Raw genomic sequence first — 24,310 nt, 5'->3', positions numbered from 1 at the left:
GGACCAAGTGGTGGACCGACAGACCTTCATTCCCATCCCTAGAACACGTCACTAGCATGGCTAAAGATATTGAACTCTTATTACTGGAAGTAAGGTGCTAAAAACAAAAACATTCCCAGTCCAAAAATCTAAAAAAGTATGACACTTTTGGTCATACAGTGTACAAAGTAAAAACACAATGATGGGTAATCACAGATTTTTCTTTATTGCCAATATGTTGAACACCTCATTATAAAATCCTGCTCACATACAAAGGCCAGCGGAGCTGTGTGTTTCCATTACAGTGTCAGTAGATGCTACTCTAGTCCATTTCCAGAGAGTGAAAGAGTGAGATGGTGTCATATTGTCTCGGTCAGTCCGCTGCGACCAAGCTGCAAAATGAAAACTCTTTATAACCTCCACCTCAACCCTCATTTTAACACTAAAATAACTAAAGGCTTTCAAAGTTACATCAATATTTATTGTGACTATGCACCTTCGCTAAATAGTAAAGACCTACTGTCTGGGACTAATCCCTGCAGGGGGACCGCCAGAGAGAAAGGCCACTTAGGAGGATAAAAGCACACAGCACATGCTCATCTCTCACTCAATAGCGACATGACGCAGAACAGAGAAAGAAAATATATTAAATCTAAGTGTCAGTCAACACAGCGCTCCGAGGATAAAGATATTCCTCAGCATGCTGTTAACTGCACGGCAAAAAAACTAATCAAATGTACCTAGGCAGATAGCAATATCCTTAACTGATTTAATGGCATGCAGCAGGATATTTCCTACAGTAAAAAATAATAATAATTTACAATTAAATCTCTTTAATTTAGTGATCTAAAAGAAAACGTATTGGAAAATATTATTTTGGTCAATATATAAAACCTTTGAAACATATTAAATGTTTTCATTATCATTAGTAGATAGCAAAAATATACAAACCAAGATGAAATACCCTTTTTTAGGTCCCATATACAGTATAAATATTAAACTAGGCATGATTTTAAACTACTGTATAGCAATATTAAACATAATGTAAGTGTTCAAATATAATGGAAAACAAAATAAACATACATTTCCCCTTTCTGAGTGGCCGCTATGAACGACAAACTGTCCATTTCTTCCTACACAACACATGACAGACATCGTAAAGAAGCGAGGCTTTGACTACATATTATATGTGCACATCATGTGAAATAATAATAATAATAATAATAAAATTTGGCTAGTCCCACTACATCACACCTCTGGATAAAAACAATAATGATTTGGTCTGAATTGATCAAATGACACATTCAAATACACAAATAAGATCTGAAACACTAAGAAGAGAAAGGTTTTGGCACTAAGTTTTCTTCAAAGCATTTGCAAAGCCCCGCAAACCGCGAGACAACACTCACAACAGGAGTGTGTCTCTGTAAATGATGCTTCTGCTGCGCTTATGCTGCTGCTCCAGTTTAGTCTGCAACTGTGTTATTACGTGAGTTTGAGTGTGTTTGTGTGTGTCATCCTAGAGCACGAGGTAGTGACCATTCAGAAAGGGTACGTTGGCTGAGGGCCGAAGGCTTTTTTTATAAGGCCTCGAACTCGTCGATCCTCTGCTTGGTGTTGCCCTGCCTGATCTGTCGCAGGGTCTTGTATTTGTCTCGGCCGGCCCGGACGTTGTCAGAGTGAAGAAGGTCGTTCTGGGTATTCTTGGATTCATCACGTGCATGAGCCAGCTCTGAGGTCAGGGCCTGAGGGCGGAGAACGAGAGGAGGCATGAGATGAAACCTCAAACACAACATCTCCACTAAACCAACTCTAGCATAAAATCCCAACATAGTAGGGCCACTGTGACATCTCTCCACCATGTCTGTTGGCCAAAATCCCTGCCTCATTCACTACTCCCTATAGAACAGACACACTTAGCTGTTTACTTATAGCGAGCAGTACATTTTGGACACTAGTGAATCATTATCATTTTATATCATCATATGGTGAAGTGTACTGCGGCATCTATAAAACGTAAAGCATCGTCAGCAAAGAGTAGTGCACATGCTGTGGAAATACAACACAAACTCAGACAGAATACTGGATGCATTGATAATTGAGAAACTCTATAAAATCGAGGTTGTGTCAAAGTCAGAAGTTGTGGTCCATGGCAGTTAATTTAACGATCTGCCTAAGCACATGATAAGATGTACACCAAACTCAAAAAGGTGAGAGTGCGTCAGAACAATTTCAAACTGGGTGTGCAGCAGTAACACAGGGGAAAAAACTAGGGTGCATTGTCACCTAACCTGTTCGGTTTGGTCAAAAAAAACCTCTGTTTGCCTCTCTGGTTTATTTTGGTTAGTCTGGGCTGGTGTGAAAGCTGTAAACCACAACTGAAAAGGAAGGTCTCTGCTCTGGTGCATTTGTGGTGTGAAACCAAAAGTAGACCAACCACAGCATTTTGTGTCCATAGATATCTGATTTCTAATTATGGCACAAAATGCCTCTCTTTCTCTCTTTGTGACACCCGAGAAGATAAATAAGCACACACAAAAAGGCTCAGTAATGTGCTGCATGGCATCTCTTAACAACCTACAGGTGTGAGAAAGACTATATAGAGGCAGATATCACATGAAATAAAATGAATAAAAGCGCTGTGCGATATGACGATATTCATCGACGATTGAAAAACGTCTATCGTTAACAATTATGCTCTATCGTTTATTTCATTGTGTCGCAAATTCCACACTTTACCGTAATATTTTGGTGAGGGAACAGCGCTATGCACCATGGAGAAGTCAGCTTAACGTTGGTATTCGACATCTATTGAATGTATAACGTAAAACGAATATCCAACTTGAAACTAACTTCACCGCGGTCCGTTCTTCCACACGTGCTAGTGTTACGGACAAGACATTGCATTAAAAATAATGGACAAGCCACACAACACTATCCAGCAGTGCCACCCATGATGTGAGTGTCAGTCAGGTAACGTTAAATAACTTCTCCACGGACATAAAGCTTGCTTTAACAACAAGACATGCTGTTGTTGTGATGCTAGCTGGAGCAGCAAGAGAGCTGCCAGTGTCGCTGTCTGGAGCTGCTGTGCTGCTCTGGGACCGTCTCGTCCTCTCATGATAGCTTTGCAGCAGCAAGTAGCGTCAGTTTGCTAATCCACAACCTACCAAACATTAGTTACATTACTGTGGCGTTGTTCAACCTATATGGTATTTATTTCTCATGGTGTTGAATTTCTCCAGAATCGCTTGCCTCACCAGTTGGAAATGCCATATTTTATTGAATCATAAAAAAGGTTCTATATCGGGATATGTATCATTATTGGGATATGAAATTACCTATATCGGTATATGAATTTGCCATATCGTACAGCCCTAATGAATAATGTATCTGCGTCTTGGCAGCGTGAGGTGTTTACTTTCTCTGATTGCACAGTGCTCACCTCCAGCTGTTTCTGGACGCGCAGGTTCTTCTCGGCCTCAGTCAGGCGTTCCTCCTCGCGGCGGTGGTCGTTGATGCCTTCAGTCTGCAGGTCGGCGCTGTTCGTGCTGGCGTTCTCCTCGCTGTCGCTGTTGTCGTCCAGGTGGTCGTACATGGGAGGAGGTGGAGGTGGCGGGGGCGCCGTCATCACCATGTGCAGCTCCTCCTTGGTCTTTATCAGGTCGTCCTGGGCCTCCCTGGCCTGGTGACAACAGAGAAATCAGAAACAAAGACGGCCAGTCAGTTTACTTTTCTTTGTAGTAAATCTTTATTTTCCACTTTTAAATTTAAAATATACACACACAAATCCCCCCTATATAACCTCTGATTTTGATGACAGAAATAGATCTCAGCATACTGGACACTGCAGTTTGCCCTCACCCTGAGCTGCCATGTGTCGGCCTCCTCCTCCTTGCGTCTCTTGGCCTCCTCCAACATGTTGATCTTGGATGTGTGCTCAGCCAGCTCTGCAGCCTGATACAAAACAGCAGCAGAAACACTTATTTGAGAGTCCAGATTTAATACATGTAGGTGGATAAAGATATAAATCTTTACTTTATCGGGTAGAGTGACTGAAAGCAAACAGAAAGAAAAACAAAAGTACATACAGCGTCAGAGATAATCACTAAAAAGAAGATAATAACTAGATGTAAGATTATTAGGTACGTTTAAATTTTGTTTTTGTTATTCTGACATTTGCTCTCATTCCAGACAAGAGTCTTTTCATTCTTTGCAGAACTACTCTACTACTACTACTCGTCTGTGTATATTGTTTGTTTGTTTAAAGCGGGTACATGTGTGGCACATCTGCAGTCTCCCTCAGCAGGTGAGTGTCATCTAAATTATTGCATGTTTGAGTTTATTCATCAAATCCATCAGTAAAACATCCTATAAACCCATCTAACGGAGAGTTTTAGGAAAACTCGGTGGTGAAAGTACTCATCTCTACAACTGAATACAAGGAGCTGCACGTTTTGGTAAATAAAATGGTGTCTATAATTTTCGTCAAATTAGCATCTTAATTTACTGCAAAAAATTTACTTGGTCAGATGGACAACCACTTCCTGACAGCTATGTAAAAATTAAAACAAGCTTCCAAGTGAAATACGAATATGCCACTCTAATGTTAAATGAATATGCATATGAATCACTTAAAAAGACTGCCTTGTTTGGAAAAAAAAAAGAAATTCCTAAAAGATTACTGTCATCTTCAAAGACGTGTTCTGTCATTCATGACTTAACAGTGATTTGGTTTTAACAGCTACATGTAAGAGCGTTAAAACAACATTTCTCGGCGGAGCTAAACGTTACGGTAAACAACAAAGTTTGCAGAAGCAGAAGATTGAGTGTTTAAATCTTTTTATATTTGGCAGTTCAATCATCTTCAAAGCTCTCAGTACTATCAGAAAAATGGAAAAATGTAAAGATGAGAGCATTAGTAGTAGCAAAAAAAGAAGGTGTAGGGCCTCCTGATGAAACGTAACCGGACTCTGCTGTGTTTTGGTACATTCCTTATGGGCACCACAACAATCTGAACAGCTTGTCTTTCACCCGACTGAACAAAACCGCAGGCTCAGTATTAACTAGTACACCTGCTTTAGTTGTTCACCGTGTGACACTATGCGAGTTGCGGCCGACAGTGGAGCACTTGGCTGTGAAATTGTTATGCGAAAGGTGTTCAGCTGGAAAACCGGTCACTCAGTGAAAACACAGGGACACAGTGTACTATTATCAATACGCTATGTGCTGGTTGATAATACAACACGTCTCTTTCAGTTGCAGTCAGCGGAAGTTGCACGGAGACTTAATCCACTGCACAAGCGCCTTAATAGGGTTTAAGTATAAAAGGGTGTCGCAGCAGGTGTCTGTGCTGGGGTTTCTGGCTGGACGTGGAGTAGGAACCACAGCTTTACTGTCCAGGCTGTTAAAGTGAAAGAGGGAGCAACACACAGTCCTGTGGGTGGTCCATAGTCGAGCGGCTCAGGGTGAGGGGGCGGTTTGTCTGAAGTAACCGGGTGTGGTCCAGCTGGACGCTACAAAGTGGTTTTGTCTGGAGCTACAGTAGCAAGGCACTGCTGAATATATCCTGCAATGTGCCTGGTACAGACCTGGACAAAACAGCTGAGTGTAATGAGAACTACATGACTATAAACAAAAAAAAAAAAATATCTTCTCTTGCAAAACAGGTGCCAACATTTGACATTTCCTTGAAGGACCTGCTAGGCGTCTATATCAGTTGTGCCACTACTAAATACTCTTTTGTGTTATTAAAGTTTAAATGAATAAGTATGTTAGTAAATTTGGGAATGTTGGAAACCTGGTTTAAAGTCCCTAAACAATTCCACAGTGTCATTAAAATACTGACCAGCTGCTCCTGACTCTTCTTCTGGTCCTCAGCCTGGCGTGCCAGCTCCTCTTTAGCCAGCAGGGCAGCCTGACGCTCTGCCTCCAGACGAGCTGCCTCCTCCTCGGCTCTCCTCCGCTCCTGCTCCAGCATCATGGCTCTCTGAAGCTGGTCCTGCAGGTCTATGACAAAGAATCGAGGGAGAGAAAAAGAGAAATGAGACAAATGCTATGCTCCTGTGCACAGAAATGCTAAATATGCCTTTTTATGCTCACAGCTGCTGGCAGGCAAAGGAAAGAGGCTTACTTTCCAGCTATTTCCCAAGATACTACAATGTCCTACCTTTTAAACCAGAACCATTAAGCTCTGTGATTTTGGTCTCTCCGTTTTAAAGGATAAACATTGATAAACGTAGTGAAACAGTGGTCTAATTAGATGCAAGTATCAAAAAAGTCCTGAACAATAAAACTCTTTCCCGTGACCGTGTAAACGTTCTGTTATTTGTATTTTTCAGGATGTCAAATCGGCTGGTATTTAAAGCATTTAAAAACAAACAAATCGTGTGGCACTTATTTATGAGCAGGAAACTTTATAATCATTACTGAAGAGGAAGCAAATTAAGCTATCATTAATTTTTTTAGCCTCATCGCTTGCTGTATGTTATTTTGTAAACAATAAGGGCTTCTTAAGGTAAAAAAAAAAAAAAAACACTGCTGGTTTCTGCTGTACCAGCAGACAAGACTGTCACAAGCACTAACAGTTAAAACTAAAAGTAAAGAGTCAAGGCTCACACATAGTTTTGTTTTCCTGCTGTGGACACTGAACCAAATATAATCTAAACACAAAATTAAGAAAATTACTGTTGTACAGATTACAGTACTGCTAAAGTAAATTACAAATGCTTAACTGCTTCAGCTTACATTCAAAATTGTTTACAAAAGAAGTAGTCACATTCACCTACCCACATAATCACATGTACACATATATTTGAACCACGAAGTGAATCGGGCGTGGTCCAGCTGGACGCTACGAAGTGCTTATGCCGCCCCTCACACCTCCCTCACCTCTCTCTGCCTTCTTGGTCTTCTCTTCAAACTGGTAGAGCCTCAGCATCAGATTCTGCTTTTCTTGCTCCATCTGCTCCTTCTCTTTCTCGATGGCCTCCCTCTTCTTCTTCTCGTTCTCCAGCTGGGCCCTGCAGATAAGACACAGCCGCCGTGAGCCAACAAAGACTGCTGACATGGTTTATACATTGTTACCGCCGACACAAACAACGCATTCAACACGTGATTGCACAAAGCTACTCTATTATCGCTGTTTCAGAATAATTAAAACATCTGTGCATCTGTAATGATCACATGATAATTTATCTCACATGACTATTTGCAGGTGAGGCCTTGCGGTTTGAAATTGCACCACGTTTACAAGCATTTGGCAACAAAACTGCTTATGTAAGATCCTGTGAAATGTGGCATGAAAACAGCTACTAGGAAGCTGCAAGACGTGAGCGAAATTATCAGTAACAGGGACTCTTCGAAGAGTTCTACCAATATTAGGGCTGCAACTATCACATGTGTTCATTATCAATTAACTGACTAAGCATTTCGTCTATAAAATGTCAGGAAATAAAGAAAAATACCCATCACAGTTTCCCCAAAGCTCAAGTTTAAATATTGAAATGTCTTATAGTTCGAAAAACCCAACGATCTTCAATGTACTTTTAGAGAAAACGGAACATTTGAAATGTACACTTTTGTCATTTTGCTTAAAAAATTGCTTTAAACGATTAATTCATCATCAAAATAGGTGCAATCGACTTATCGATTATTGTTTCAACATATTCGGGTGTGAATTTTGTCTAAAGCTGCGAATAGCAAATATTTTTTTATAATCAACTAATCTGGCAATTACATTTCTGATTAACAGTTTAGTCTATACAAGTCTAACAGATATTCAATTTACAATGATGTGGAAAAGTAAAAAGTAGCTCTGCAACTAATGATTATTTTTGATTAAGCACTATTTGCTTAATTAATCATTTGGACTGGATGAATGTAAGTAAATGGCAAAAATAATGCTCATTATTTTGTTTTACTGTATTTGTTGCATATGTATAGTCTATTTGAGCTGCAGCGATTAATCACTGCACAGTTCAATGAGTCTTGTATTTACATTGATATCTACAGTAGATCCATGAAAAAAAATCATGTTAAAGTTTCAGTGTAAACCATGAAAGGGAAAACTTCTGTCTATCTGTTGGAGGGCCGGGTTTGTACATTTCCTTGCATTACTCGATTACTTTTGCTGGAGCAACAACCTGCTACCTCCCTCAGGGTTTAATTATGTTTAAATTAACTGTCTTAAGGGACTCACAAACCACCTTGTAACCGTGTTTGGACTACAGCCCAGCCTCTCTCACAGACACAGACCACTGTGAGCTACCGCGTGTGAATCCTAACTCCCACTCTCACTGGTATTTACTGTGTTGTCTGCTTGACGTTACATCACAATGTTTGAACAGCTGTTCTGCGACAGACAGTGGACCAACAGCTGTAGCTGAGACCGGGGTCAACATCCATTCACTTTCAGTTCAGCCAATACAGGAAGCACATTTCCCGTACTTGACAAGGAATGCAGTGTCATTACTCACTGAATGGTGGTTTTACTTTACAACTGCGTATCTGCCATTGGTGAAGCTGCTTCATACAGCTTGAGCTTGAAGATTCACTATTGGAGCAACTTCTCGTGGTGTTTATAATATCATAAAGCCACATATCTAAAGAAAGTACCATGGGTTGTATATTAGGTAGTTTATGTGTAACAGCTGGTACAGCCTATTTAAAGTTTCTTATTCACTATAGCAAGTTATTCCTTTAAATAAAGGTGAAGATTGAGAGTATGCATCTTTTAAATCAACTAGTCAGTTGACAGAAAATGAATTGTCAACCACTTTGGTTTCATCATTTCTTACAAGAAAATATTTCGTCAAACATTTATAGGTTGCAGCTTCCTAAGATGTCAGATGTCTTGCTTTTTTTTGTTTTATATGACTATAAACTGATTATGTTTGGGTTTTGCACTGTTGGTTGGACAACAAGACATTTGAAGACATCACCTTTGGTTGTGGGAAATTTTAAAAGGCAGTTTTTACTATTTTCTGACTATTTATAGACCAACTGATTAATGGATTAGTGAAGAACACAATGAGCAAATGAATGTATAACAAACATATCATACGCTGCAGCCCTAAACTTGTGTAAACTTGGGCTAAATTCACAACTTTAACTTTTTATCCGGATAGTGTTACTTTGGAAAACAAACACAACATATCATATATACATGTTTCCAGGCGCCTGCGTACCTCTCCAGCTGTTTCTGCTGCTTCTCCTCTCGGGCCTGGGCCTTCATCTGCTGCACCTCAATTGTGTCTGGCTTGCGGCGACGCATGTACAGCTCGTGGTTGCCCATGCACAGCTGCAGGATGCGCTTGTTTATGCGCAGTCTCGGGGCATAAAACACAAAGTCCTGATGTGTGTTTAGAAAGAAACAGACAGGAGGAATAAGAAAGAGAGGAAAAGTGAACACCGGGTGAATAAAGTGTTCAGCTGCCTGTCCATTGTGCTCTGCTGGTAAAGAACAAAGACTCCAGTGGTGGCTTTGAGCAGGTGCAGAGAAACTTTTAATACAGATTACAGCTACAGTACTATAGAGAATGCTCCACTTATTGTTAAAGGTAAAATAGCCTAGCCTAAACAGATAAGGCATATAACGCTTACTTTTGTGGGGTTCATGACAAATGACATTACTTAGAAAGGCTATTCTGTATGCTAGATCAGACCGAGGATATGTCTAATGGTCTTTCTCTCCACTACAGAGAAACATGATGCTGCAGGTAAAACAGAAGCTGAGAGCTTAAGTATGGACACACGGCAACTTAATAGGCTCTGAAAGCTTAATTTTATCCGAAGAGGAACAAGAACTCTTCAGCTGGAGAAAAAACTTTAAGAGAAGAAAAAGTATTTTAAGGTTTAGAATTGCAAGCGTGGGTAAAATGTAAATGCTGGCTGATGCTGCTCAAGATTTACTCACCGGAGACTTTTTGTCGATGGGCTTGATAATGAACTTCTTATCGTTGAAGGAAATGTTTCTGATCTCACTCCAGGGGAAGCCAATCTTTGGGGTCAATCTGAGGAAGTGACCACACGAACATGAGCGTTATACTGTGACACTAAACTGCTTTGTGAGGGGCCACAATGTAATAACGGTGTTAACTGGAAAAACCAATACGCCCATTCTTGATCCATTTCGAAAAACACCTTTTTTTTATTTATTTAAGAACCAAAAATAAGCCTTACATTACATGCGGTTAGCCAAATTATACAACAGCACAATGTACATTTTCCTAGCTATATGGACAACTCACAACTGTACATATCACTAGTGTCCGATGATCCAAACAGTTCAATTCATTTCACAGATGTATGCAACAACTATTTGGAATTAAAAGAGGACAAAACCAATATAGTTATTGGTGCTGATCCTAAAAGAGATGTTATATTTGTGGACTATGGCACAATAGATTCAATCTGAGGCAAAAAGCTTAGGTGACATTATACAGAAATGTACGACTATATTTTTTACACCTGAGAAATATTGCAAACGTTAGACCATATCTTACTTTCGCTAAAGCAAAGACATTGGCTTGATTTTTCTAAAGTAAAGACATTTATAAACTTCATTTTGAATAAAATGCAGCTGCTAACAAGTAAGAGGGGACATTACTCCAATCTTAGCACCTTTGCATTGACTTCCTGTCTCTTTTAGAATTGATTTTAAAATGTTAGTACATTATTTTACAAGGCTTTACATGGGTTAGCATTCATACTTGAAAGACTCTCCCTCTATGCTCTCAAACATTACAGAATTAAAGGATCAACAGTTAAGACAGAGAAGAAAAGTATCTGAAGTGAGTCTTTAGAAACAGCTTAAGACTAACCTTCTTAATTTTGCTAGTAGTCTGTCTGCTTGCTTTTACTCTTACTGATGCCGCCTTTTACATTTTAATGTTTTAATTGTTCTTAGAAATCAGTCAACTAATTGATAAACAGAAAACTAATAAACTATTAGTCAAATATTAACTTAAAAGGTAACTGTTTTGATAACTGACTCACAGTTTCAATTGTTTTTCAAGCAAAAATGCTAAATATTCTCTAGTTTCAGCTTCTTAAATGAGAGGATTTTCTGCTTTTCTTTGTCATTAATGACAATAAAATGTTCTCTCTTTGGGTTTTGGACTGACAAAATAAGCAAGACACTGCAGGTTTTCACAGTTTACATTTGTAACTAACATTTTAGAAACGTAAACATTATAAGAATGAAAATAACAGTTTTATTAGTAATACAGACAGTTAAAGTGCCTTGTTGATGCTATCAAACACTAAATAATTTCAGACGAGTCATTAATTTCAGTCAATCCTGTGCTTCATACTGTGTCTCTCAGGCTGACTGAATGTAGATTTCTGTATCCACTGTTCGAGTATGAGGGATGAATCTGGGGTGTGGCTCGCCGCTATTGTGCCAGACAAAGTGAACAGATGCCAATCTTATTCAGCATAATACAAATAGCACTGCAAACATTGACAAGCCGATAGTGTTGTAATGTAGAAAGGCAGCCATCCACGGTGCAGCGAAACTGTGCTGTGAAACCGCACTGCCTGAACTGGAATTTCACTCAATTATTGACCCTGACACATGCTTGAGGAATTGAGAAAACAATGTTATCTCAGCCATTGAATATTTCTATCAGAGTCTTGTGGTTTATGGAGCTGTGCTTTATCAATGGATTTGTAGAAACTACTGTGTGTACTGATGCGGTTTATAAAATGTTGCTGACAGCTTGCAGTGATTTATAAAAGAAAAAAGACACTGTGGTTGGAAAAAATGTAGCTGGATTTCTTTATTAAGTCACTGGCTTTCTCTGTGGCAAATATTACTAATGTATGAGAAAGTATTGGCTAGGGGAACCAGTATGTCAAAAAAACATGAGTAATAAAGGTATTTTTCAGGTTTCAGGTGCTGTTAATCATCTGGTCTAAAAAATGTAAAAAATAAAGAACAATGTCTGCAATAATATCCTCAAAAGTAACTTTATTTTTAAATTGATTGTTTTGTATGACTAACAATCAAAAACTCAAATATATTCAGTTAACTATCACAAAAGACAAATAAAAGTAGCCAGTCCTCACATTTGAGAAGTTGAAACCTAAGAATTTACTTCATCGATAATGAAAATAGTTGCCAAAGTAAAACACATTTTTTGGGTTCAGATGCTTTTGCTGCCTGATCCCTGATGACTTTGATCGCTAGATATCAAAGTTACTATTGAGTTAGTGTAAAATAGTGAAAAGAATTCAGTATCAATTGATAATACATTTTTGTTCTATAAATTTCAGATGGAATAGAACAAGATGGTGTGTGTGTGTGTGTGTGTGTGTGTGTGTGTGTGTGTGTGTGTGTGTGTTTGTTGACTCAGATGGTTGCTAAGACCAAACCTTGGCTCAAGAAAACCCTCTAGGACAGGGACTGTCCTATAAAATGAGCAGCGCAGAGCGGCAGAGCTGAAAGAGTTAAACCAGGACCAGACTGCCTCAGCAAAGCCTTGGCTGCACTGCTGCATTGTGGGCCAGCTGCCCTCATTGGAGAGACAGTAGGTTAGCCCCACATTCTTAAGTGCCGCACAGCTTGAAAAACCAGTCGGCGTAGCCATGGTTACAGCAGAGGGCACCGTGGAGGAGAGGCATTTCTTTGCTGATCCCAGGGAGCACATAAAGAGACACACAGGGACACAAAGAACCAGCAACAATGTGTTCTTCACTCTTGTTGGAGGTTTCATACCGCAGTGAACGCACAATAAGGCTGATGAGAAACACAAAAGCAGTTACAGTAATTAAGAAGTTTAGACTTCAGGAGTTAATCTTCAACTGATATAAGAAAAGAATTGGCCAGTAAAGGGTCAATTAGAGGCCTGACTTGCTAAACTCTGTCATTACCCTTTCAACCACTTGCTGTATTAATGTCTTCCACTATAAGGCAGACAAAGTAGACCACACTGCTTTCAATAGACGCCGGCAATGAAAGTTGACACAGCCAGTTTAATGTGGGAAGAGCAACAATCTGGCAGTGAACAACAGAACAGAGGCGAGTAGGGCTGCAGAGATTTCCAGAACAGGGTCAGTGACTGAAAGGCAAGTCACCTGGGATGTGAAGTGCTCCTTTAACACGGTGCACTTCACTCCTGTAATCCCACAGACGAGGCCGCCAGCCACAGGACATCTCAGAGCTCATTTCACCAAATAGAGGGTGATTACCTCCCAGACTGTCTTGTCCTATAAAAAAGTGGCAGTCTCAAACAATACCAGACTGGATTCTGGCTCTTAAAAGTAGGTTTCCCTTGAAGCACAATTGCAAACAAAGAAAAGAAAAGTTATCAAAACCAACAGAGGAATATTTCCTTTTTCTGCCATACTGTCTGTGGATAAACAGGAGAAATGGGTAGTGATTAAGTCGTAGGTTAGAGCCAAAAGTAAGTCAAGGGGGAAATAAAACTGGGCTCCTGAGACAGAAATGAAAAACCAAGGTGTGCAAATGCATGGCAGTACATAAACGGCACACAAACATATGCTTTGTGCCTCTGAAGGTAGTCTTTAATTGTACCTCTGTTAGCAGAGGAGTGAACAAAAGACATCTCACAATTATATGCCGCAAGTGCACGAGTTATAATCTATATTATGTGAATAATAAAACAAACGTGTCCAAAAAAACCCTTCATTTTTATTTCAGCTCAGGGAATCTACAAATAATGTTACTGCAAAAAATGCATTTTATAGGTCAGAGACATAAAAGATTAAAGCAAACTGCTGAGCTTTGATTTTCTATTATGTCTTTGGAGGAACGCCTCCCAAAAGACTTGGCCTCCAATTGGCCTTCATTGTTATTCCTGTCATACTGTCTGCAGAGGAACAGGAATAGTGAATCAGTATAGACATGGACCTGGCCGAGCCAGTTTAGCTCTGTTTCACAGTTCTGCAGTTACTGCAGCAGGAGACAGAAAACCATAGCCACGACAGACACTAACAGCAGGGTTGTTGACTTTCAGTATGTCAAAATGCAGTGCTTACTTGTCCTCCTTCTCATAAATGTTAAGTCCCAGGGCGTCCACTCCCAGCCACAGCTCTGTTCCCTTCTTATTCTTGATGTCAAAGTAGTTGACTCCGTACATTTCCAGGTCCTGGGCAATTTTCAGGTACTCCAGCATAGCGTCCTCCCTGCAACAATTATCATTATATTTTTGTAAAAATGTATTTGTAAATGTATTTTTTTAGTGCATTAACTAAATGAGTGACACTTTATTAAAACACACACACACTCACTTTAACATCCCATGGTGCTCCTCGTGCCACACCTGAATCCTCTCCTCCCACTGTTCTCTGGATAACTTGTGCTGCTCCAGGACTCTACAGAAAGAGAGAGGAAAGTAGCAAAGGTCAGCTACATCACTGTCCAGAGACCATTAACAGACCAGACAATCTGATACCTTTGGCTTTGGTTTGATAAATAACATGATAGGCTCTCTTTTCATGCAAGCATTGCACTGTGCGAACTTTGGCAAAGTGTGGCATTTTCCCTGAGTGGTGTTTTTTTCTTGTCTGCATTAGTTTGGTTTTGCTCAGTTTTTTTGGTCAATTTTGTCTTATGGGCAAATGCTTCTATAAAAGGTACTATAATTTACTTTTATACTTTTTATATGTATGTTGGATATTAATTTCTATTAAAATTAGGATTTTAACAGCTAGGATTTGACAATAAATCAGCAACAAGTCATTGATTATATTTTTCCTAACATTTAATTAAATATTAAATGTTGTGTTATATGTGAAGGGCAAGACATAGTAAAAACATAGGTTAATAGCAGTCGTAGCACTTTGCTTTATGTTTGGTAGCCTTAGTAGTTCCACTTTTTGAAATGTAAGCGCTTTACATGAGAATGGGTGAGTAGGTAAGTTTAATCCTCAGTTCTGTATGTATACATGAATGAACGAATGACTTAGAGGCTAAATTGGCAACTTTATACACTGACAGTCATAATCTGAATAGTTGGCACACAAGCACTAGGAAAAACATTTCTGACTCATCATTATCTATAATCCTTCTTTCAGTGTTGATGAGTGCAGCTCTTGCTCAAGTTTAAGAGTTTTAGTTCCTTCTTCCTCTAAACATTCTCTTAATTATTCAAAAATCCTAGTATGCAACATTATTTTCTGCCAGTGCCAAACTCAACTGCTTCAGTGTAATAAGCAAAGTGCATTTTGTACGCAACAACTCGCCTTTTGTTCTAGATGTTAATGCAAGAAATAAACAAAGCTTGATTCACTGTTCAGAATCTCCTAGCACATCTCACCTGTGTGGCAGCAGGCGTTCAGACAGCAGGTATCCAGGCCGGTGGACTTCTTTGTTGTAGTCTCCAAACTTGGCCTGGACAGAGTATGAGGCCAGCAGTACGGCCGTCTCTGGTGGACAGTAAACCTCGTCACTCAGGATGCCCTCCTTCACCTGCAGGAAGAAAAGCTTCTGGGTGATGTCCTGGATCAGCTCCTCAGACACATCCTCCGGGAAGAATTTGGCCCGAAACTTGAACTGCAGAGGGTTCTCCTTCTTCACGTCCTGGGATGACACCTGGACAGGAGTTACAACATAGTTATAGTAACATCTAGAATCATATGGACATTAAATGAATAGTTGGACATTTTGTGAAATATGCTTATTTCCATTCTTGCCGAGAGTTAGATAAGAAGACTGATACCACTTTCATATTTGTACAGTAAATATGTAGCTGCAGCCGGCTAGCTTAGCTTAGCATAAAGACTGGAAACAGGGGAAACAGCCAACCTGAATCTGCCCAGATGTAACAAAATCAGCCTACCAGCACCTTTAAAGGTCACAAATGAAAACGTTATATCTCGTTTTTTTAATCCGTACAAAAAACGAAGAGTATTTGTTGGCCAGGAGCAATGAAGTTCCACATACCCAGGATTTCTTTTCGTTAACTTGCTTCACTAACCCTAACAATCGTGATCAGGCTAAGTGCTCACACAACGCTAGTTATCAACTCAGTAAGTCAACCCAAGGTTTATTCTTTCAGTTGCAGCGGCTGTGTGTCAGTGTTTCCACATTAACATCCAAGGGCACTGAATGTGAAGTGGTTGTTCCAACTCACTTTCAAGAACTTCTTCTCACTTCAAAAATCGGCTTCAGTTCCCAACATTTACTGAAAACATTATCTGTGGCCAAATAGCAAAAGGTGGGTCGTACATAACCACTCTCTATAATAAAGGAAACAAATCCAACCTAAAGTTTATTAAATTAAGCTTAATTTGAATATCAAAATATATGTTATATATAAAAAAAACATAAAAATTAAACCATTTCTTTTAACGGCTGCAACATAATGAAACGGACTTGTGAGCAAATAAAAAACAAATATGAAAAAATACTTCAAAGTGGTAAGTAGGCTTACTTTAATATATTAACAAGTAAAGTACAAGTATGAGGCTTAAGTGCTTTAATCTCTGTTGTAGACAGACTGTGTAAACTGACAGTGGCCTATAAAACAGTCTGCGGGATCTTCTACGAATGATGATGCCATTTTTCCATGAAAACTGATTCACTATGCGGTGCTATAGTTCTCTTATATAGCAAAGCCTTGGCTGCACTGCTGCATTGTAGTATAGATCTCTTATCTCGAGCATAACCTGCTCTGGAGCGGTTATGGCGATGCACCACCAGTAAGAAGTCGCAGGACTGCAAACCCAGGGTTAAACCTTAAGTTACCTTGCTAAATCCTGTTTCGAAGCACAGGCCTCTGGAGAACCACTGATTGCTTGGCAACTGTTCGTGTTGGACAGAGCCATGCTAGCTGTTTCTCCCTGTTTCCACTCTTTATGCAAAGCTAAACTAACCAGTTGTTGGCTCTAGAAACATATTTACCGCAGATGTAACAGTGTCATCAATCTTCCCATCTAACTCTTGCCAGGAACAAGCATATTTCCACACTATTCCTAGAATGTCAACCAGCTGGAAAAGCTGGATTGGACTAAGTTGAGCATTTATCAGTTGTATATGATGTATATGATGTATAAATCAAGACTTAGATTTTTTTAAACTCGAGAACCAGGATATGGATATAGGGATCATGATAGTTTACAATTTAATCAGTATATGGTTTTTAAGTATAAACCATCTAATCATACTACAACTTTGAACCCTGTAAACTTTTATTTGCTAAAAATGAATCAACATCAGCGACATAAATAAATGAGTCAATGTTTTACACATTAGGAAACAGCTTCCAGTTCCACAGTTTCATGGGTGCACTGCCCCTACTGAAAAAGGACCTACCACTCTCATTTCGTGGAAATACACTTTATTAACTCCGAGCAACAGTATGTGTTTACACAATATGCCTCTTCCTCTCATTTCAAAACAGGAACCAAACGTTCTTGATGGAGAGAACGGGGCCGGGAATATTCCAGTTTGAGCGAGTCATTGTGCTGATGAGTTGTAATGCAGCATCAGCACACAGCGTACAGTTTACTGCTGCTGACTGAGGCAAACGTAACCCTTTCTCTCTCTCAGTGACCCTTGTTGTTTAATCTTCCAAAGTTTCCTTAGATCAATTAACATGGTTTCTTACATTTGTTTCAGTTAGGAAGGTATTTGTCAGAAATATTCTCTCAATCCAATTAGAAAGAAACAGTCTTAATCTATTCACTGTATTTTTTTACAGTCTGTGGTTCATTCTGCACTATTAAACATATGAGGCAGTAGAGTCTAGAGTACTCCACCAATTTAGCATTGCACCCATATAACACTGTTTTCATTCCATACATTCTTCTTAAGCTATGTTACGATTTATTACCCAGATCCATTTTTTTTTTATTAACTGGCCCATATCAGACTCCAGTGTGAACTGGCCAAGACCTGAACGTTACCTGGATGTGCAAAAGAATAATACTATAACCCACACAGCACGCTGTCGTGTGGAAGTGAACATGGAGGCCACACAATTTATTTTCTCTGCCAGAGTTTCGACAGCCGCGCCTCTGATTTGGGAATGTTAGGGCCAGGGAGGGCTTTTGGTTACCCAATCAGAGACAGAGTAGGGGGCAAAACTCAGGGCAGGGTTTTGTGTCACGTGCATGTTAGTTGTCCGGGTGGAAACAGCAGAGAGACCGAGATTTAGCACTTATATGCTCTTACGATCGGAAGGAAACTGGAAGAGGGCAATGAAAAATGGGAGGCTTGGCAAGTAAGTGTTTGCATTCCCCACGGCTCCAGCACAGAATTATGTTGACCGTCACTCTATAACAGAGACATTTTAGAGGAGATATGCCACTCAATCGCATCGTCAATACAACTCTATGGGGAAAGCCCGTAACGGCAAAGATGGCAGTTATCCCCCCCGCTAGAAAGCCAATCGTCTGATTTTAACGGCCAAAGCGGGAAACATTTCAGCCAATCGTGTGGTTCCACTGACATAAGGGTCTGTTTTACTTCTACTGCGCGGAAGAGGTGACGCATGCGTAGCAGAAGTATAACCGGTCAGGAAAAACGCTTTTTAAACCTTATTTTGGGGCAAAGTCGTCAAACCTTTTCAGCGATTCTTATCAGATTTTACTGCCGATTCTGTTCATGTAGTTTTTATGTCTTGGTGACCAGTGAAAGTGCAGTTCTGGCTCTCTCCCCGTTCTCCCCGTTTGACCTGTATCTAATTCAAAGTCAAACTGGAAAACATCCAATTCCATGTGACTCGGGCTGTTCTGTTATAAAAAAAATAAAAATAAAAATAAAAATCAGATCAGAGCCACATATGAGTAAAAAATAAATAAATCAGATTTGGTGCAGAGCCACAGAAGGCTTATTAAAAAAGTTTCATATACGAAGCAGTACTCCCTAAGACCTGTTAAAATATGGATGGATACAATGGATCAGACCAGTTAGATTGTCAGCAGCTTTGGGAATAACACTTAGTGAAGGTACAGTAACCCTTGTTTACTAAGGGACAACAGAAGAACAAAGGCTGCTCTGGTTCACAAAGAGTTCACACTCTAACTCAAATCCAGCTGCAGCTGATTACACGCAGTGCTCTGACCACCCCCAGCACAGACAGAAACCAAACAAAATGATCTGCAGTGTCGGAAGTGGAACCACAATACAGCATGTGAATATATACATACAGTAATGCGGTGGCTAATGATTGACTGACAGGCAAACACTGGAGCTCTGATAGTACCGTCCCATCAAAAGAATGCATTCTTTCTCTACTGTATATAGAATTTGACTCCATAGGGAGCGGTGGGAGGTTGGGACATACCTGAGACAATGAGTGAAATAACCATGTAGGTATGTAGGTATAATGATATGTAATTATACAGGATTTTTACTCCAATAAAAAAGGAAAATAATCACATCAATATATTTGAAAATAAATAAATATTATAAATATATTGTTGAATACATAGCATGGCAGTATAGAATGATTCATAGTAAATGATTAAGTATGTTTAACACATTGCAAATGTTTTTCACAATAATTTGAGTATTTAAAAAGAGGATTATTATGAGACTAAAACAAACTAACACGTCTTTTTAAAGCTGGATCTTACCTTTTTGTCCAGTTTAAGCCAAGTGTAGTAACCTTTGCCATCCATATACTGAAGTCCGAAGTACCAGACCTCACGTAAGCCGATGGTTTTCACCACCTGCACAGAGAAAAGGAATTATTAAGTCTTAAAACACAGTAGAGCTGCAGCAAACAAGAGTTTTCATCATCAGTTAATCTGACAATACTTTTTTGGAATAATCCATTCCTCATTTCGTCTGAAATGTAATAATACCAAATTTACCAAATGTCCAAAACCCAAAGATATTCAGTTGACTATGAACAAATCCTCACATTTACGAAGCATTTTTACACAATTCTTTACTGATAAATGACTAAAACAATTAATAATCAAAATAGCTGCTAGTTACTACTGAGCTACCGATCAATGTATTGTGTCAGCTATAACATTTAGAAAGACATGCAGGAGACTCACTGCATTTTTTCAGACTGCATTACTCAGAATTCACAACCTGCCGAAATGATGATGTAACTGTAGAGATCACGTCTTTAAACCTCGAAAATCAATGAGATAATTTTTCCAACAAACATAAATGAATTACTGGTGGATTTTCTGCAGCCGAGCGAGGATTTGAGACAAGGCATTTCAAGGATTTACAGACGCTGGCAACGCCTGAAGAATCTAACCTTAAGGTGACATACTCAGGTACCAGACTAATCTGGTTATCAACCCTCATAGTATTACACATTCCCAGGCCTGAGTATGGACTTGGCTAAGCTAATGGTACAAACCACATTTAACTACAGCCAGGACAAATAAAAGTACGCTCTAAAACACAACATGTGTGTTGTTTGAAGCAATCTGGCAAATATATGATCTGGACAGGGAGATGGTCCCATGGATGGTTACCGTTGGCTCTGACCTTTTTCAGAGTATATCTCTTGAGCCTGGCACTAGGGCTAACTAGTGCCAGTCATTATCAATCTATTGATTACTTTCCTGATTAATTAATTAAACATTTGGTCAAAGAAAATGTCAGAAACTGCCAATTATATTCAGTTTTATATCATGTAGGACAAAAGAAATTTTGTAAATACTCACAGCTGACAAGATGCAACTTTTTGGATTTGTGTAGTAATGACAAATGATTATCAAAATAGTCTAATAATCGAGCAATCATTTCAGCTCCCCTAGCACCTTTATCAATAGTGAGTCTTGCAGTTATGCGAGACTGAAGATCAAGGCTTATTAGGCTACTCTAGTGAGGAAGCCAACATATTCACAACCAAATGAAAACAATATCAGCACATTTCATTCTGGGGAATTCCTGGTAATGGTCAGATTTTTTAATAACGCGCAGCTAAATTAAGAGTGTTTTCTCTTCTTGCGTTTGAAGTAACACTTAGATCCCATCTTTCCGTCTGTTGCCATATGCCACAGCACAGAAGAGCGTGATGAGAGCTGGTCTTTCACAAAGTGGTCCTATTGTTTGACCAGTGAGGAGGAGTGATACTGTATAACATGGGCGTGCTGCATGACCAGCATCCTGTCTCTGTTTGTTTATTTATTTATTACAGGGACAGTGCATATTCATAAACATTTCTGTCAATATGCCAGAATTAGCCTAAAGGCTATTTTTCATCTGCAGTCCCTAGACAGATGTTAAGAGTCACTGTTTGAAGATTTTTTCAACCAATTTCTGAGGCATAAAGTAAAAACCCAGTTACAGATCTGGAATAATCACTTGTGCTGCAGGAGGAGCTACCAATTTCCACTGGCTTCTGAAGAAAAACCTCAACGACCAGAGGCTCTTTATGGCCTTCAGAGGCAGAGCATTTTTCCAAATAGCAACATGCAGGAATTCATGTTTGTGTGCGCCATTAAGTGGGACAATCTCTGTGCCGGGCCCTTTTCTGAATGCATCTCTGCCAAATTCCCCACCCAGTCACCAGGTGTGGTGCTAAGTTGCCTGGGTGAAGTATGAATCAACACGCTGGCACTCCGGCAAAGCCCATTCCCAAAGATAAGCTCCAGCCAGGTTTAAAATGAAAAATCAAACTCCCCTGTCTTAGTGGCCGACACAAAATACAGGGCAGGCTGACCTGTGGGAGTAAAAATGAATGGCTTTGATTCAGGGACCCTTTCTGATGGATTGCATTTAGTGCAACAACAACAAGCGATAGAAGGGGCTTGAAAGGAGAGAGCACTTCAGGCGGCATCTCACCTGTAATGAAACTCACAAGTCCACAGGAACAATCAGCCCTTTCATGGTGGTTTTGCTTTGGAGTCTACAGAGTGAGAGGCAGAGAAATGGACTGGGCTACAGATACCTAAATTAACTATTTTCTCAGGGGATAAGCTACTGCCTTTGTAGGATTGGTACAACGTTAGCACTAGCTTACCAACCATTAACACTTTTGTACTTTACTTGACAACTAAATAAACTAGTTGTAATGGTGTGCGTGTTTTAAACACCTGCTGGCAAAGGATACTGAAAATAATACACTTCATTAGAGGAGGATTGAATCTCAATCTGGGGACACAGGTTTAGTAATCCAACATCGCAGCAGGTTGGTTTGGCGAGCTGCCCTGGCTTTAATGTGTTGCTAGGTCGATCCAATGAACGTCAAGAGCTCTTAACACCTCAGATATTCGCTCTAGGTAAGATAACTGAAAACTGAACACCCCAGTGCAAAAAGTCAGGGTTTCTGCTGGATTCGCAAAGTTACACTTACCTTTTTTAACAACACATAGAATGCATTTTAATACCTTTCACAGTGAATCAGTCCAAAGTATCATGGGAAACCAGTAGGGACGATGTAACCTATAATTATTTATTATTGTATCACATTTCGTTCTGTACTTCCCAGCAGCAATAATTCAACCGATTGAAAATTATTAATTTGTTTAAATATAATTGATATACTTGCACATAGATGCTGTAGCTAGCAGTAGAGATAGTGTTTGAGCTCTAATGGTGCTGACTGAAACACACACAAAAAAGGATTATACAGTCTCTTGTATGGGATTTCTTAATACCTTCTAAGACCTTTTCTTGATGAAAATGACCTGTGGGCAGTTCCTTTCAAAATGCTTTTGCAATTGTATCCAGCCTACTTCTGTCTACTTCATTCAGGCAATCATTAAAAAGCCGTAAACGTAGTGAAACATTTGCAGTCAGGTGACTAAAGAAGCTAAACCTTCACAGTTTTTGCCAAATTCTTAAGAACAGTGTCACCGCCCACTTCAGACTTCAGACAGCAAAGGGTTGCGGTGCCACAGAGGAGCACTTAAGTCTGCAGCCTCGTCTTAAGACTGATCTGACAGAAAGTGAAAATTTCTCTGGCTGGTTTATTGGACCTCTGGATCTGTGGTGAAGGGAAGGAATGCCACTGGGCTGAAACAGCATTATGCACAGCATCCTCTGTGCTGAATAACACAGAGTCCTCCAGCGACTGAAGAGGGGAAGGGAGGGGTTCACCCAGTCGGGCCCCAAACATGGACCTGCACAAAGAGTGTGTTTCGTAGTGAAGAGGTGGGGCGTGGCAACTGGCCCTAAGGAAATAGGTCTAATAATTTCACAAAGTGTTACAAAGACAGTATTTTAGAAGAATAGTTCTACTACAATACTACGGCAAAGACGAAAAGCCTTCATGCAATACATTACAGCTTTGCAGCTATGCTTAAATGTGGCTTTGACATGTCGATGTGTAAGTTTACTAGTCAGTCAGATTATTCAGACTTGGATTCAGTTCAAGAAATTGTTGAACTGTTTAAAATGTTGCCATGTTTTCAGCTGCTTTACCATCAATCATCCTTCTGCTTTTAACCAATCCAAACCAGTTCTCAAGAGCTGAAGCGGACAAGCTTTCCAAAACCACATTAACACAGGAGAGAGCACCTGGAGACTGGGTGACAGGGTTTGAATATGGCAAACACATTGGGAACACATAACTAACCGGTACATCAGCTGTAAACTACAACTGCTGTGATCTTTATAATTGCGGCTTAAGGTAAAATGAACGTTCGTCATATGGAAGTGAGACTGCTTGAGGGTGTGTAGGGGAGTGGTAGAGGTTTGTCTTTAAGAACGGCATGACAGGGCCTAAGGTTGTGATCAGTGCTGACCACACGGGCCACACCAGGCTTCACACTCGCCCTGGAAATGAGCTCACTCCTGTTACTCAGCATTTCCACAGAACCTGTCTAACACTTCTGTCTTTACAGCTGATTGCTGCCAAGGCACCAGTTTAAAACTAAATCAGGCTGCTGACAGACTTCAGGGACGCGACCATTAAAGCTAAATGTCAGAGAAATTAATCTGTACGCACTGAATGGCTGCTCTGCTCGATCTTTAGACAAGGTGTGGGCCTTCGTTTCCCAGGCTCAAATTAGTAAATTGTATCTTTGCACCGAAATAGAGCAGTGAACCGTCTCTGACACTATCACAGGGAGTGAGTGATTATCTCTGGCACAACCCACTCAGATCCATTCTAACAAGTAGGCGCCAACACCTATAAATAGAGAGATGTCAAAAGCCGAATATCTGGGTCCTCAGCTACTTTAGAGCAGTGGCCCTGCTGCTGTATTTGTCCAAAGACACAAGTGTCACAAGTGCTATGTTGGTCAAAACTAGCCAAAACACATCCATACACATGCAGGGACATCAATATGACACAGAATATACCAATTTCTGAACATGCTGTTATTCTAGTTGATTTATAGGGATATTATACTTAACATGAGTGTATTCAGATATTTTTAAAATTTTCTCTACCGTGTTGTTGACATGCCCTGACATCTACAGTTGGCTACACTTGCTACT

The 24,310-nt window shown here is 39.8% G+C and overlaps 1 protein-coding gene across 2 annotated transcripts in view; it reads right to left on the bottom strand.

Moving 5' to 3' along the window:
* Positions 1–181: 181 nt before the first annotated feature.
* The window catches only part of ezrb (ezrin b), a 34,441-nt gene continuing 10,312 nt past the window's right edge, over positions 182–24,310 (bottom strand). For both annotated transcript variants that reach the window (XM_038726676.1, XM_038726678.1), the window contains exons 4-14: positions 19,528–19,623; positions 15,264–15,538; positions 14,236–14,319; positions 13,984–14,130; positions 9,896–9,992; positions 9,168–9,331; positions 6,871–7,001; positions 5,828–5,988; positions 3,844–3,936; positions 3,425–3,664; positions 182–1,724 (exon numbers count right to left, since the gene is read on the bottom strand). In XM_038726676.1, coding sequence (XP_038582604.1) covers positions 1,560–1,724; positions 3,425–3,664; positions 3,844–3,936; positions 5,828–5,988; positions 6,871–7,001; positions 9,168–9,331; positions 9,896–9,992; positions 13,984–14,130; positions 14,236–14,319; positions 15,264–15,538; positions 19,528–19,623 — 1,653 coding nt within the window. In that variant the 3' untranslated portion in view covers positions 182–1,559. The remainder of the gene's footprint in view (positions 1,725–3,424; positions 3,665–3,843; positions 3,937–5,827; positions 5,989–6,870; positions 7,002–9,167; positions 9,332–9,895; positions 9,993–13,983; positions 14,131–14,235; positions 14,320–15,263; positions 15,539–19,527; positions 19,624–24,310) is intronic.

Source organism: Micropterus salmoides, unplaced genomic scaffold, assembly GCF_014851395.1.
Source record: "Micropterus salmoides isolate LMB-PRFRI ecotype aquatic unplaced genomic scaffold, ASM1485139v1 Ms_hic_scaffold_18, whole genome shotgun sequence".
NCBI classification, from domain to species: Eukaryota; Metazoa; Chordata; class Actinopteri; order Centrarchiformes; family Centrarchidae; genus Micropterus; species Micropterus salmoides.
The sequence above is the reverse complement of the archived record's forward strand: the minus strand, read 5'-3'. Positions and strand labels throughout refer to the sequence as shown.